Source organism: Felis catus, chromosome A2, assembly GCF_018350175.1.
Source record: "Felis catus isolate Fca126 chromosome A2, F.catus_Fca126_mat1.0, whole genome shotgun sequence".
Classification (NCBI taxonomy): Eukaryota; Metazoa; Chordata; class Mammalia; order Carnivora; family Felidae; genus Felis; species Felis catus.
In genome coordinates, this window is record NC_058369.1 from 44,779,783 (window position 1) to 44,794,308 (window position 14,526).

The window sequence follows — 14,526 nt, forward strand, 5'->3', positions numbered from 1 at the left end:
GTGTGTGTGTGTGTGTGTGTTTATAAAAGTTCTAGTTCTGTGGGTGCCTGGCTGGCTCAGTCAGTAGAGCGTGCAACTCTTGAACTTGGGTTGTGAGTTCAAGACCCACATTGGATGTAGAGATTACTTAATTTTTTTTAAATTTAACTAAAAGTTCAAATGTTCTGATTTCATCAATAACTACCTGTGTGATTCTTATCAAGCTACAGGGTATCTTTGGATCCCACTTTTGTCATTTGTCAAATTAAGATTTAGGGTTTAATGTTACACATATAGAGTTGTGGAATTTTAATGCTGAAAGATACTTAGAGACCATCTAGTCGTACTCCCTCATTTACAGATAAGTAAATTTACAGATAAGGAAAACTGATCTTTTCTAGCTCTAAAATAAATTCAGAGAGGACCATATGGGTTCCTAACAGAATCAACTCTTGTGAATACTGTGACTACCCACTTACCAAATGTGTGGTTGTGATCCACGCATGTAGCTTCTCTAGATTTAAGTTTCCTGCTCTGTGAAATTCAAGGGGTCATGCTAAGTTTTCTTTCACATTTAAAACTTTGAGGATTAAGAAAGGCATCTTTGAAAACTGACATTTGTGCTACCCCTGGGACAGGACTCAGAATGTCATGAAGCATAACGTAAGTCTGGAAAGAATTTAGCATCAGGAACACGTTAAGAGCATCCATCCAAAGGACTCTGATCACAGGGTGAATTTGCTCAATGAATACTTAAATTTGAAAATTGCTTGATTGATGTCTTACTTGAAAACTAATAACCCAACATTCTTTGCTGTTGGCCCAAAAATATGGAAAAACAAACCGAGTAAGAGAGTGAAGTTTTGTTGTTCATTTCCTATAGATTTGGAGGCTACAAGCCAAAAAAACCATCACTAGGTCCTTCTTCCCTAATGGATATCACATTATAACTAGTCTCAGCATTTTTCAATTGAGCATCAGAAGCTTCACAATCTATTAAACATTGTATTCCAAGTATCTGTTTACTGAGTTGTTACAAATTGCCAATGGGACAGGAACTGTCTGTCATTTCCAGAGCAATTAGTGTGTGAAAACTTATCAAAAGAAATCTGTCAAGTTTGAATAAGTATAAATACTGCATAGAAGTCCCTAAGGAAATCAAACTGAGTGGGATATATTTTTCCTCATTGCAGCACATTAGAATTTATTTTGTTTTATTTACTTGGCTCTGTTTTTTAGCATGTTGATAGCATGTCATTTAACCCAATGGATTAATGTTTTGCTCTGATAAAAATAGACTTTGCTTTTTAGAGGAGAACTAGAGTGTCTCCTTGAGTGATACAGTAGTGGCTCCTTCCTTTCAAATTTGGAGAGCTCTTGTTTGCTTCCTGGAGGGAGCACTGGAATGGGAGTATGGCTAAAAGGACTCTTAGATACAGGTCTTCTTCGACTTAGGATGGGGTTACATCCCAATAAACCCATTGTAAGTAGCAATGCATTCACTTAGCTTAGCCTCCCATAAACTCTGAGAACCATCTGTAGTCTCCTTTGCCACTTTTTGACTCTGTGACCTTACCCTTTCTAGGCTTAAGATTTTTCATGTCTTTAAAACAAAGAAATAGAACAGGTGACCCACTGGGTAATTTTTAGCTTTACTGAACATTTTACCTGCACTGATGCCTGCATTATCATTGTATTACACTTCTTATGCTCTTTCCCCCTTGTCCTGGAAAATAAAAATACACTGTTTACAAGAAGTGATATTTGCTATAAAAAAAAAAGAATTAATATCTTAGAGATGTCCCCCTTTCAGGAGGCTCAGCATGATCTCACCAGTGCACCAACCAAGATTTTTTGAATGACATTTGTATTTTAGGACTCAACAGTATTTACAAAGGTCACATGTTCAACTGATGTTAGTTATGATCTTTAACACCATCCATTTAAGACCATTTTTGGCAACTGCGGTATGTTCCTTTTTCTACACCATGGAAAATGGCCATAGTGTTATATTGTTATTATATTTTGGGAAGCTTATTATAATTTTAAATCAACATTTTGTTATTTTCTGTTGTTTAAGCTCATTTAATGATCCTCCCAACACTGAAGTGATAGAGTTAATTATCTTCATGTTATACTTAACGTTTGTTGAATTGAAGTCGTTACTATTTGTTCAGGGTTTCCCAACCTAGGTTTTGTGATCTATTAATAGATGTTTTAGAAAAATGGTATATATGTAGAGGGGACGAGGAGATTTTATGATCAGTAGAAGAGATTTTATTATCATTTTATACAGTAAGTTGGTATGCTTAAACTTATGCTCTAAGGAATTTGAGGAATCTTGGCATATTAAAAATCTCTTGCAAGTCTTGAAAGGATAAATTTGAAAATCTATTAAAATTTATTTAATCTAGGTCTTCTCAAAGCCATTTGATCATGTAACCCATCTAAATTTAGGAGAGGTGGGAGGAAGAGAACTTCTGTAAACAAGAAATTAACATTCCAAGGACCACAGTTCAGGAAATGCTGCAGTATATGCTTAAGGTTGTTTGTATCTTCTCCTAAAGCACTAAGTCACTTATGTCACAAAAGCAGTGAAACCAGAATAATTAGCATATTTTTAAGTAGCCAAATAGCATGTTAATTGGGTATTTTTTTTGTTTTTACTTTTAAAATGGCTAACTTTTAATGATTTGGATGTGCTTATGATTCATAGTGCTTTCACATAAAAGAATCCTCACTACATACCTGCATCACATTTGTTATTATCCCTACTTGATGGGTTAAAAGTTGAAAGTGAGAATGTTTAAGTGTCATTCCTTATGTAATACAGGTTTAAATTTTGGTCTTTTTTTTTTAACTCCAATTAGAAAAATGACAAATTAGATGTTCTTTTTTCTTTCTTTCTTTCCTTTTCTTTTTTTTTTTTTCTGATATCCATGGTCCATACAACTTTCTAATTGCCTTGTCCCACAGAATTCAGCGAGGTTGCTATCACTGGCCACTAGCAACACTCTTGAGAAATGTCTTTAGAAAAAGAAAATACAGTTTTGTATATTTGATTACAGCTTTCCTTGGAGGTGTGGGTTGATTAATGTTGTGCTGGTAAATTACTTTCTAACTTCTACCTTGTGATTTTGGAGATGCTAATTTATACTTAAATCTCTCATGTAGCGAATTAGGGCATAGACAGTGTTCTCCTCATTGTTCATATGAGAACATTGATATGCTCAGAGATCTCTTGGTTTGCCCAAAACTCACACACAAATTGAGTGATCAGTACATAGTGCTGTGCTGTTTGCTCTGCTGCTTGTTAAAATCTCCTGTTTTTCATGGGTAAACAGCCATACCAATTGAACTTCCCCATGATCTCTTATAGGGGCTTTCCTCCCCCAGATTTTAGTTTCTTCAGGAAGTGACTAGCTTGCTGGGAAGCACTTGCTTATTTATACTGAGTATCCTCTTGACATCAGCATGGGGTTACTTATAATTACAGGCACATGCGTAAATAAAATGATTAACTATTCTCATATAAACATAATTATATCTCTCCAAAATAATACAGGAGGAAATGTTATAATCCAGTGATAAAGGGAAAGCAATCTGCATGACCCCTCCTTTGTATGTAAACAGTGGATTATTAAGGCAGAATATGTTTCCTGTTGCATATTTGGTTATTGAGGTCAATCACGCTTGGGACTCATCTAAGTATTAAACAACAAAAATGCCTTTATAGCAATTAGTGTTCTCTTTACAAAGCTGAAGCCTTTCTCCCATTTTCCAAGGACACTGCATACCTTTAAACTTCTGCCTAGAATTCTATTAAAGAAAGATCAGCCAGCTGGTTCTGAAACCAGAATCTTCTTTTGCATCTAGTTTTCCCCCTCCCCTACCAATGTAGTTTTTAAAGATAAAGTGGGGGTACATTAATCATTGCCAGTGCCTAGTATATCACTTCTCCAGCTTTGGACGCATCTGGAGATCACACTTTAAAGGGAGGAACTATGGAATGCCTCGAGCTGAAGACGTTTGATTTCCTTGGAGCACAGTGGTTCACTGCAGCAATTCATGCCAGCTCACTGTCAGTGAGGGTTCTTCTCAGAAATTGAAAGCATGGGATCACATATTCATTCGCAAAACATTTACCTAATTCTTAAGAAAAATTAGAACTTTGTAACAGATGTTTTCACGTCTGGCTGCCCATTACACAAATCCCACTGGCATTCTGGGATGAATAAGTATTGGCAAAAAAAAAAAAAAACGTTGCTCTTGGACTGCTGTTTCATATGCAGTCCCTTATAAATATAATAAATTTTTCAGCCAATGTTTTTAGGTACACATTTACATTTGGGACCAGCCCTCCGGCCAGTCAGCATGTGTTTAGCAAGTTTTTGCTGCAATATTAAACAACCATCTCACTCAAATAATGGAAAAATAGTTCAACTATGCAAGAAAAGAGTAAGAATGTGTGTTGATAGTAAGAAGTTTTGGGAGAAGACTAAACTGAGTCCCAGAAATTATTCTGTACCTTCATAGGGCCAAGAGTTTGGACTTAGTTACTTTGTTCTCCAGTGCCAAAGTTTCTCAGTTGATGGAAAACTGTAAAATGTGTTGAAAAACACAAAGTGCTATGCTGCACCATAACAATTATTATATATAAAATGAAAGAAGTGATCCAAATGGTTTTCAGGGTGGCTTCCAGCCTTACTGTATCAAAATTATAGACTGTCCGGGTCTATAATTTGCGCATGAACTCAGTAAGTATTGCGCGGTGCTTGGCACATGCTTAGCAAACTATAAATGCTTATTCCCTTGGCTTAAAGAGGTTGGACTTGTTTTAATCAACTATCAGTGTGTTCTTTTTAGTTCTCTAGAGATAAAATCTTATTGACTGACAGTAGGAGTACTGGTAAAATATTTAAGGGATTGTGATCACTTCCTGTTTATATTTAGCAGGCTGAAAAAAAATCAGTGGGCAACATGTGAATTTCTAACTTGCCCATTTTTTTTCATGAATACAGTAGCATTCTAATGCTTGAAAACATTTTTGCAATGATGATTCCTTTGCTTTCAGAGCTCAGTTATGCCTGGATCTTCAATGAATACCCTTCCTATCAGGATAACCGCCGCTTCGTTTCTCAAGAGACTGGGAATCTGTATATTGCCAAAGTAGAAAAGTCAGATGTTGGGAACTATACCTGTGTGGTTACGAATACAGTGACAAATCACAAGGTCCTGGGACCACCCACACCACTAATATTGAGAAATGATGGTGAGTTTCCTAAGGGATTTTGTTATTCCCGTGTTTTGAGATCATATGTTGCATATGGAAAACTGTTATATTATTGGCACACAAACGCTGTCTAAATGAAATTTAAGAAAAGTTTAATGCTTTTTACATTTGGTTACCTGTATTTGCTCCACTTGTGTAAGAAGTAAGCCCATGAATCTGTTTTGAAAACTAATTAGAAATTTAATTGCTAATCTCAACAGGAATGGAATGTGGATTTAGGTGAGTATAAATAACAAAGTGTTTCTTTTTCACTTAAAGTGTATACACAGGCAGAATGAAGTAGAAGGTTGAACACCTAGCTCATTAATCAATTCTATGTAATTTAGTGTTAAGTGTCCAGAAAGAAGTTTTAAATGATCCAAATAACTTCTGGATTTATGATACTAATGACATAGTTCACACCACAATGAAATGCAGGAATACCAAGGCTTATTTGAGAAATAAATTTTAATTTCCAATACTTTTGTGAAAATGTTTCAAGAAAACATGTGATTTTCCCCTTAATTATCTGGATGAATGACATAACAGTGTATGGTAATTCACCGTGTGCTTTTCAAAGGCAATCGTACTGAACTGTATGCCAAAAATCTAGTTCCACTATGCCTTTTCCCCACCAGGAGTCTTTATGAATTCTGTCCCCTCTTCTTGAGATGCTTCTCCTCCTCTGAGTCCCAGCCTTTCATTTGACTAAATGATACGGGCCCTTTCATTTTCTTCAAGTGTATCACTTTCTCCCGGAAGTTACGTCTGTCTGACTCCCTCCCCACTGTGCTGCATCAGGTATCTTCTCTATCAAGTCCAATAAAGCCCATTACTATAACCCCAAGAACTCTTCATTTTGTATCACAGTTACCAGTGTGTTTCCCTGTCTCCCTAACTATAAACTTGCTATTTTAGAAGCACCTGTAGTGCCTTGATCACTAGTATGTCTCCAATACCTGTACAATACCTGGAACATAGGAGATTCTTAATAGATATTTGTGGAGTAAAAGAAAACAAAGCACAATTAAGTCTTTCAATAATGGCCAGTATAGAGATTTAAGCAGCCATGGTTAAATGTTTATGTTTCTATTCTTTTTAAATTCCATGCCCATCAAGTACACACTTGAGCCTTCCATTATGAACAGGAATTACTAGACCCATTGTACAGGTAAGGAAACTGTCAGACAAGAATGTTAATAACAAGCTTTTACTAGGTACTTAACTATTTGCTGGATGCTCAGAATTTTACCAGAATTATTTCAGTGAAACCTCAAGCAACTATATGAGGAATATCCTCTTTTATCTTTTATAGATGAATGAACTGGGGCTCAGACATGTTAAATAACAAACCCCAAAGCCACATACCTAGCTAAAAACTAATGGCTCCACAGTTCACACTTAGCTCCCACGTCCTGTTGATTCCAGAGCTAATACATTAATGCCTCAATCACTAGGTTTCATTTCATTACACTCTACCACCTCTTACCTGAATTTGTACAACACAAACTTGCGGATTCAAGCCTAGAACTCAGATTTCTCTCCAAATATGTTCTTCTTCCCTTCTGTACTGAAGGGACTTTGTACCCAGGTGCAGCTGTGAATATGAATTTCTTAGAACAGGATATTTGTAGACAAACCAACTTGCAAATAGGGTCTGAGCATCCTTACAGCATAAACTGTACTATGGAATTTTTTAGCAAATGATGTAGATTTGAATCATTCCTTTATTTACTCATGCATTTAACATGTATTTATTTAGCACTTACTATGTGACAGCCACTATTAGTACAGTGAACAAGAACAATAGGGCCTCTATCTCATTTTACCCACATGTTCTGGGAGGACACAGGTAAAAAGCAAACATAAAGAAAAACAAAAACCCAATTACTTTAGTACTAAATACAACAGTTTGATAAAATACAGGTCCTATGGAGTGGAATGTCTACTTTAGGCAGAATTGTCACTGAAAACCTTTCTGAGGAGATGACATATGAGCTGAGACTTGAATTCTAAGAAGTCAGCCCCTGTGATGATCAGAGGGAGGAGCAGTGCAGACTGAGTTGACATCACATGCAAAGGCCCTGAGGCCTGAAAAAACACTGGGCATGTTCAGGAAGGAAAGAGAATGTGAGCATGGACAGAGCATAATGAGCAGGGTGAAGGTTGCTTCGAGTTGATATTGGAAAAGAATCAGTAGCCAGATCATGTAGACCATGGAAAAAAGCCTGGATTTTATCTCAAGTGCAATGAGAAGCCATTAGAGGATTTTATGCAAGATAGTGATGTGTGTTTTGTAAAAGTTTCCTTAGCTACTGTGTAGAGATTGACTAAACAAGTGAGAGTGGTCGTTTCATGTCCAACTGAAAGACTCTGCAGCAATTCAGTTGGGAAATGGTGGCAGCTTGAACTAGGGAGTAGCAGGGGGAACAGAGAAGTGGATGGATTGAGAATCTGGTTTGCGGGTAAAGCTGCCTGAATTTGCCTATGCATTGAATGTGGGAGGTGTTGGAAGAGAAAATCAGGGGTGACACATAGGTTTCTGGTGTAACAACTGGGTTGATGGGAATGCCATTTACTGAGGTTTTACTGAACAGGGTTGGAAGGGGGAAATCCAAAGTATTATTTTAGTCATTATTTGTAAAGCCAAAAGCTCGACTTTTCTCTTGGCAACAGAAAGAAGTATTTGCTTTCTGCTGCTTCTGCCATCTCTCTGTCATAACACCCGTCTGATATATTCACATGTGCTTATCAGCTCGCCTTCTCCACCTCGCCGACATTGTGATCAAGCACAGATTGTAGGTTTCATCCAGCTTTGTTCTGGGGACCAGCACAGTGCTTGCCAGATGACACGCGTTAAATTAATATGTTGGAATAAGCTGAATTAGATTAAATAAAACTAAAAATTTTATCCATTTAAAAAGCTATCGATGCTCTCTCTCCAGACCTAAGGATGAAGAAACTTTGTCAAAAGATGTGCTCCAATGGCGTTTTGTATAGAATTATTTAAAAATAAATCCCTCTGACCTCTGTTTATAATGCACTTACACCAGAATGTCTGTTCAGTGGTGTTATTATCCATTCAGGTGTCTCAAGTAACAAATGTAATGAAATATTGATGATTCACTAAGACCTAGCCCAGGAGACATGTTGCACAGAGTTGCTAGAAGGAACACAAATTCAGGAACATAAGAACTCCAGAATCATGGACACCTCAAGTTGGCAACAACTTTGCCTTTTGCTTCGTTTTTAGATATATCTTGACTTGTGTAATATATCTTCATAGAGATGCCAAATGTTTTTGATAGAATATTTTATCACAAAATTAGCAGAATAAGGATCTCATTCTTCAGCAATTAATGCCCATTCATTCTTAATTTCCATGAGAGTTGCATGGTGAAAATTCATAATATGTCTTTCCCATTTGGGCTGGAGTATATAAAATGGATACTTGAACTATATTACTGAGCACAAAATAGGTTATTTAATTAGCTCTTTCTGGAGGTAAGAGAAAAGGGGAAATATAAATCAAGAAGAGATTGCAAAATAAAGATGACATTCTTATTAAAGTCTATTCTACAGGAATAAAATCAATAAAATTATCATTCTGTATGATCTTGTATTTAGGGACTGTATATTAGACTGATAAGTACAAGGCTGTATAGAATTTGTACAATCATTTTGTTAATTGAAGCTCTCTCAAAATTGCACATCCTCCTTCTGCCTCCGAAATGCAAATAAGCAAGGCAACAGAGTTTATTGCCTGAAGTGAACTAATTACCATGGCTAGTCATTTTCTCTGCTAAGTGCAGATGTAGTTTAAAGAACTAGATGTCCTCAATAGTCAGGTTATTTCCTTGGAGTTCCAGCTAAGCATTTCTGGACTGTGATTCATTGTTTCCAGCCCAAAAGGTGACAGTGAGTCATAAAGAGTGAACAGTGAACGTTGACTCAAGTCCTGAAAGGCGTCAAGTGTGATGTGTCCCATGTTTATCCCACTGACCCTTTTTACCCCTTGTCCCCAGCTCACCACAAGTCGTCAAGACTTCAGTACTTTATGTTCCCTTCACACCCCCACACTGTTCACCTGGCTCACCCCTTCCTATGTCTCAGATTGTTACTGAAATGTAGAACAGGATGGTTTAGAGGTCAGACCTGAGGACTCTGGAACTGGGCTCCCAGGGTAGAATACAGCTGTGCCACTTATTAGCTATGTGACTGTGGATGTCAGTTTCATCTCCCTGTGCTCCGTTTTCTCATCAGTCAAGTGAGGATGATAGTACCTACCTCAGAGGCTTATTTTCTGGGTTAAATTACAAATAAAGTGCTTTGATCAATGACAAAATAGAAAGGCAGCATCAGTAACTTACTTACATAGATATACTCAACAAATTATATCTATATACTTAATATTTTTTAATGTTTACTTTTGAGAGAGAGAGAGAGTACATGTGTGTGCACGAGCAGGGGAGAGGCAGAGAGAGAGAGGGACACAGAGGATCCGAAGCAGGCTCTGTGCTGACAGCAGAGAGCCCAATGGGGGGGACTCGAACTGTTAGATCACAACCTGAGCCAAAGTCAGACACTTAACCACCAGAGCCACCCAGGCACCCCTCAACAAATTATATTTTTAAAAACAGATTACATAGTGTATAGATAGTATGATCCTTGTTTTGTAAAGTATATGTGAATTAGGACAGAGAAGGTTGGAAATACTGCTCTTCAAAATGCTAACAGTGTTAAACTTTGAAGTGTTTAACTTTCAGTGGCAAAATGTTTGATTCTTATTTTTTTTCTATTTGCTTTGTTGTATTTTCTAATTTTTCTACAATGATTAGAGATATTTTGAATTTTTAGAAAAACATTTGGTAAAAGGGTTATGTATAGATTATTGACTCTACAAGACACTTAGAGATCACCCAGTTTTCTATCTTTATTCTTTGACAAAGAAGAGCTTTGAAAACCAGGAGAGTAAGGTGAGGAAGCACCGGGGAGAAATGCCCAGTGCTCTGTCGCTGTGCCATTTAACTGAGGTTCAGGAAAGCTGTTTGGGGCTCTAGATTAGCAGATTTACCTTGTACCTTTTATGTTATGACTTAAATATTTTTAATATTGATAGTTCTCCTAAATAATGACATGTTGCTGTATAGTACTTACTTCCAGGAAGTATACAGTTGAGAGTTATTAGACAAATGTGAGAGAGTTTTATATCAGAGTTTATTTACCTAGATATTTTGAAATCTGCTTTGGAAAGATAATGTAACTTGTTGTGTGGGAAAGTGCACCTGTTACTTAGGTACCATGAAGAAAAGCAAGATTTAATTGAGAAAACTATATCATAATTATTTTTAAGACAGGTACTAAAGTCATCTATGGATCAATATTAGCCAACTGCTGGTTATTAATGATGATGAGCCTGCTCTATTATGAGCTTCCTAAACAGATATCAAAGGATTATCCCTAAATTTCTATAAACAAAGGTAATAGATTACCCAGACAACATTAACTACAAGAGAAATCATAGATTTAGGTGATAGTTATAATGGCTATTTCTTCTGTCTTTAATCACTACCCCCAACTCCTTCTAAAATGGCTGAAGAGGAGAAAAATTGGCAGATATTAGTACAGTCTTGGGAAAATGAGGTCATGTCCATGAGGATGTTTATGTACATTACATTTATATATAATTGAGCAGGAGTTATTATATGACCTTTGCCTTTTCTCTCTCTTTTTCCCTAGGCTGGCTGGGGATTGGTTTGGCAGTCCTTTGTTTTCCTTATTAGAACCAAGACAGATTTTGAGCAGTTCATAGCCAGCGTCTGTGGGATGGATCTGTGCTTTGTATCGTGGATATTAAATGTTTTCGAATATTATCTCTAATGATAACTCTAAATAGAGGAAACACTAAGGAACAGGGAATAAAGGGTTTATCTTATCTTAGAGTTTCAAAATCTCTCTCTTTTCTCCTTTTCTCTTTCTCTTCCATTTCTGTATGTATATACATTTACAAACATGTATGTAGGCTATGTTGTGTAAATACACATATGTTTTATACACAAGATATGTATTGCCTTTGGAAGTTAAAATGTAAACTTCACTTTTCTGAATATTATACTTCCATGTAAAGTTAAATTATTTAAAATTTGTATAACCAGAGTAACTGGTGATATTTTTCTAAGTTCTCACTCATTTTTCCCAGCCTAATTTTATGTAGCCATGAAAATTCTGGGGGGCCTGGGTGGCTCAACTGGTTAAGCATCCAACTCTTGGTTTCGGCTCAGGTCATGATCTCACAGTGGTGGTATTGAGCCCTGTGGTGAGCTCTGTGCTGAACATAGAGCCAGCTTGGGATTCTCTCTCTTACTCTCTCTCTCTGTCCCTCTCCCTGGTTCATGCTCTCTCTCTCACAAAAGAACAAAAAAAAAAAAAAAGAAAGAAAGAAAATGCTGAGCATGGTCAGCACTGAAGTATTTAACATTCTCACCTGAAATCACCTTTAACCTAGTGGACAAGAGACCAGCTAACAACTTCAGTTTCCTGCAGTTTCAGAGCAGGAGGGACAGAAATAGATGTTCTGGACATAGGGTTGAGAATGTCCCTGGGTGGTGCCAACCACCTTTATCTCTTTTGCCATGGCCTCGCCTCACCTGGGTTGCTGTGAAAGGGGGACAGGACTAAAAGTCAAGAAGAAAAGAAGCCATGGGAATCTGGGCTGCAGTCCCAGATCTACCACTGACTCACATGACACAATCGTGCCATTTCTTTAGTCCTCAGTTTTCTCAGCTATTAAAATGATTAATTTCTAATAAACCATATCTAAGGTTTCATCTAGTTATCCTCTAGGATTCCAGTCACAACTTTTGTACATTACCGTACTCCAGTCTGAGTATTCGCACAAGGCAGATAATATCAGATGCTAATCAACAGACAGATTGCTGTTCATTGGTTGGATTTCTCCCAATGCTAAAAACCAATCCTAGCACAAAACTAGGTGCATTCACTCTTTCTGACCGAAATGGTCATTTGTGAGCCTTCACCTCTATGACTAATGGTGGCTCAGAAGACTGCATTCCCCACAAAGTTCCAAATTTAAGACCAAAGACTAAAAACTGGAACACATAAAACTAGAACATTCTGGAATATTATATAATATTGATGCAGTGTAATGTATCCTCCGTTATGATATGCCATCTGTTGATAGTAGACTTTCGTAATATTGCCCCAAACTGGATTAGAACCTCAAGTGAGCATTAACAACCAGTGTGTGTCTTCATAAACAAAGCACCTTTATTGGTAGGCCACTTAACCTTGTGGGATCAGATCAGAAACCCAGTCATTAAGATCTTTTTTTTTTTCATTGTAAACTTGATCTACAACATTTTATTGTTGACCTAGTGTATAAACTAGCAAGGATGACACCTCTGCTTGGCAGTGGGTAGAAATACGTTCTTCACTCAGACATATTTCTTTGTTACTTAAGATCTAGAGTTTATACCAAAACACTTTGTTTTATTTTACTCTCACTTCTAATTGCAACTTTTGTGTGGCTTTGTCATAGCAATCATGTCTTGTTTTTAATTCTCTAACAACATCACAGTTGAGGATCTGTGGGCGTAAAACATGTTTTATGAGGAGAATATCTAAATGACTAAAGGATGTGAGATATTTTGCTAAACTGCCATTGCTAATCTGATTTAATAGTGTCTTAATGGCTCTGGATATTTTGAAGGCTTGACAAGCTTAGAAACTTGGCAGTCAGCTTTAGACCCCTAGCGCAGTTGTTCCATTTCAGGTCCATGTGGGCCAAAGGTCTTAGATGGTCATTTAACTAGTCAGTTAGAAAGCATCTGTTAAGTACCCGTTGTGTGTGGCACACTATAAAATAAAAAGATGCGCACTCAGCCCCTGAAACCCTACAGTCTTAGAGAATTCCAAATGAGTGAAGGCTCTGAAGTTTCGTTCTTATTGGAGTCACTGAATTGAGTTCCGGAAAACACATTTACAGACAGTGGGATTGGAAATGAATAAGGGAAGCAGAGGTGCCTAGCCTAAAATAAAGATGACTTGGAGCATTCATTTGATTATGCATTTAACCAACAAATATTCATGGAGCACCTGTTGTATGCTTGTCACTAGGAATGCAGAAGTGTTTCTGTGCTAGATTATAGTCTAGCTGAGGAGCCTTACTGCAGTCTGAGGCAGGAGTGGGGCCACATTAGGGGAGAGTGGAGAAGTAAAGCAGGTTCATTGAAGTTTCTTTTGTAATAAGAGCCTGCAGTGGAGGGTGAAGTGAGATTGTGTATTAATTGTGCCTTGGAGGTGAGGAAATCTAACCTAGTTGTTGGGAATCAGTCCAAGCTTCCATCAAGAGTTGAGGAAGGTAAAGAATTCCTGGCAGTGAGGACAGAATTTGTGTAAACCAGGAGTCAGCAGACTCCCTCCTGCAGGCCACTTCTGCCCATGGCCTGTTTTTGTAAACAAAGTTTACCGTTTTGTCCATAGAAATGTTGGGTGTTCTTAGTTAATTCGTAGATACTTTATAATTTTTGTTGCTATTGCAAATGGTTTCTTATTTTGAATCACATTCTCTAGTTAGTTATTGCTGATGTACAGAAATGCTATTTTGTGTGTGTGTGAGTCTACATTTGGCAAGCTTGCTGACATCTCTTGTTAGTTCTAATAGTTTGTCAATTCTATCAACTCTCTCAAACTTTGCTATTTTTCTCATTTCCTCTAAGCCAAGGGTCAGCCAGCTTAGGGCTCATGGGTCGTATAGCATACCATCTTTTTGTAAATAAGATTTTATTGGACCATAGCCATGTCCTTTTTGTTTACATATTGTCTGTGGATGCTTTTCAGCTACAGTGGCAGAGTTAAGTTGTAACAGAGACTGCATGGCTCATAAAACCTAAATAAAATCCTTGTTCTCTGTCACTTTATAGTAAAACTTTGCCAATCCCTGACAACATGATAATATCTTTAAATATCTGAAGACTGTCCATCAAAAGACTTGTTTTTTTGCGGCTACAAAGACTGGAACTAGGACTAACATGCACAAATTAGAGGGAGAGAGAGAGAGAGTATTTTATTGAAGACCACATGAAGAATGTTTTAGTAGGCTTAACATAAAAGTACTTAATGGAAGATGAAAGCTGGCTTTCTTTCACTTAAAAGAAGACGACCTTGTAATTACTTGTCCAAACTGGAAACTGTTAGCAAATTATTTCAGGATTTCAGGTAAACCAGGACTCTTTGAGTCAAACCCAGATGCATTC

The 14,526-nt window shown here is 37.2% G+C and overlaps 1 protein-coding gene across 7 annotated transcripts in view; it reads left to right on the forward strand.

The window, feature by feature from the left end:
- CNTN4 (contactin 4) overlaps positions 1 to 14,526 on the forward strand; it is an 899,609-nt gene that overhangs the window by 712,872 nt on the left and 172,211 nt on the right. For all 7 annotated transcript variants that reach the window (XM_045051879.1, XM_011280163.4, XM_019824595.3 and 4 more), the window contains one exon: positions 5,054 to 5,251. In XM_045051879.1, the coding sequence (XP_044907814.1) occupies positions 5,054 to 5,251 (198 nt within the window). The remainder of the gene's footprint in view (positions 1 to 5,053; positions 5,252 to 14,526) is intronic.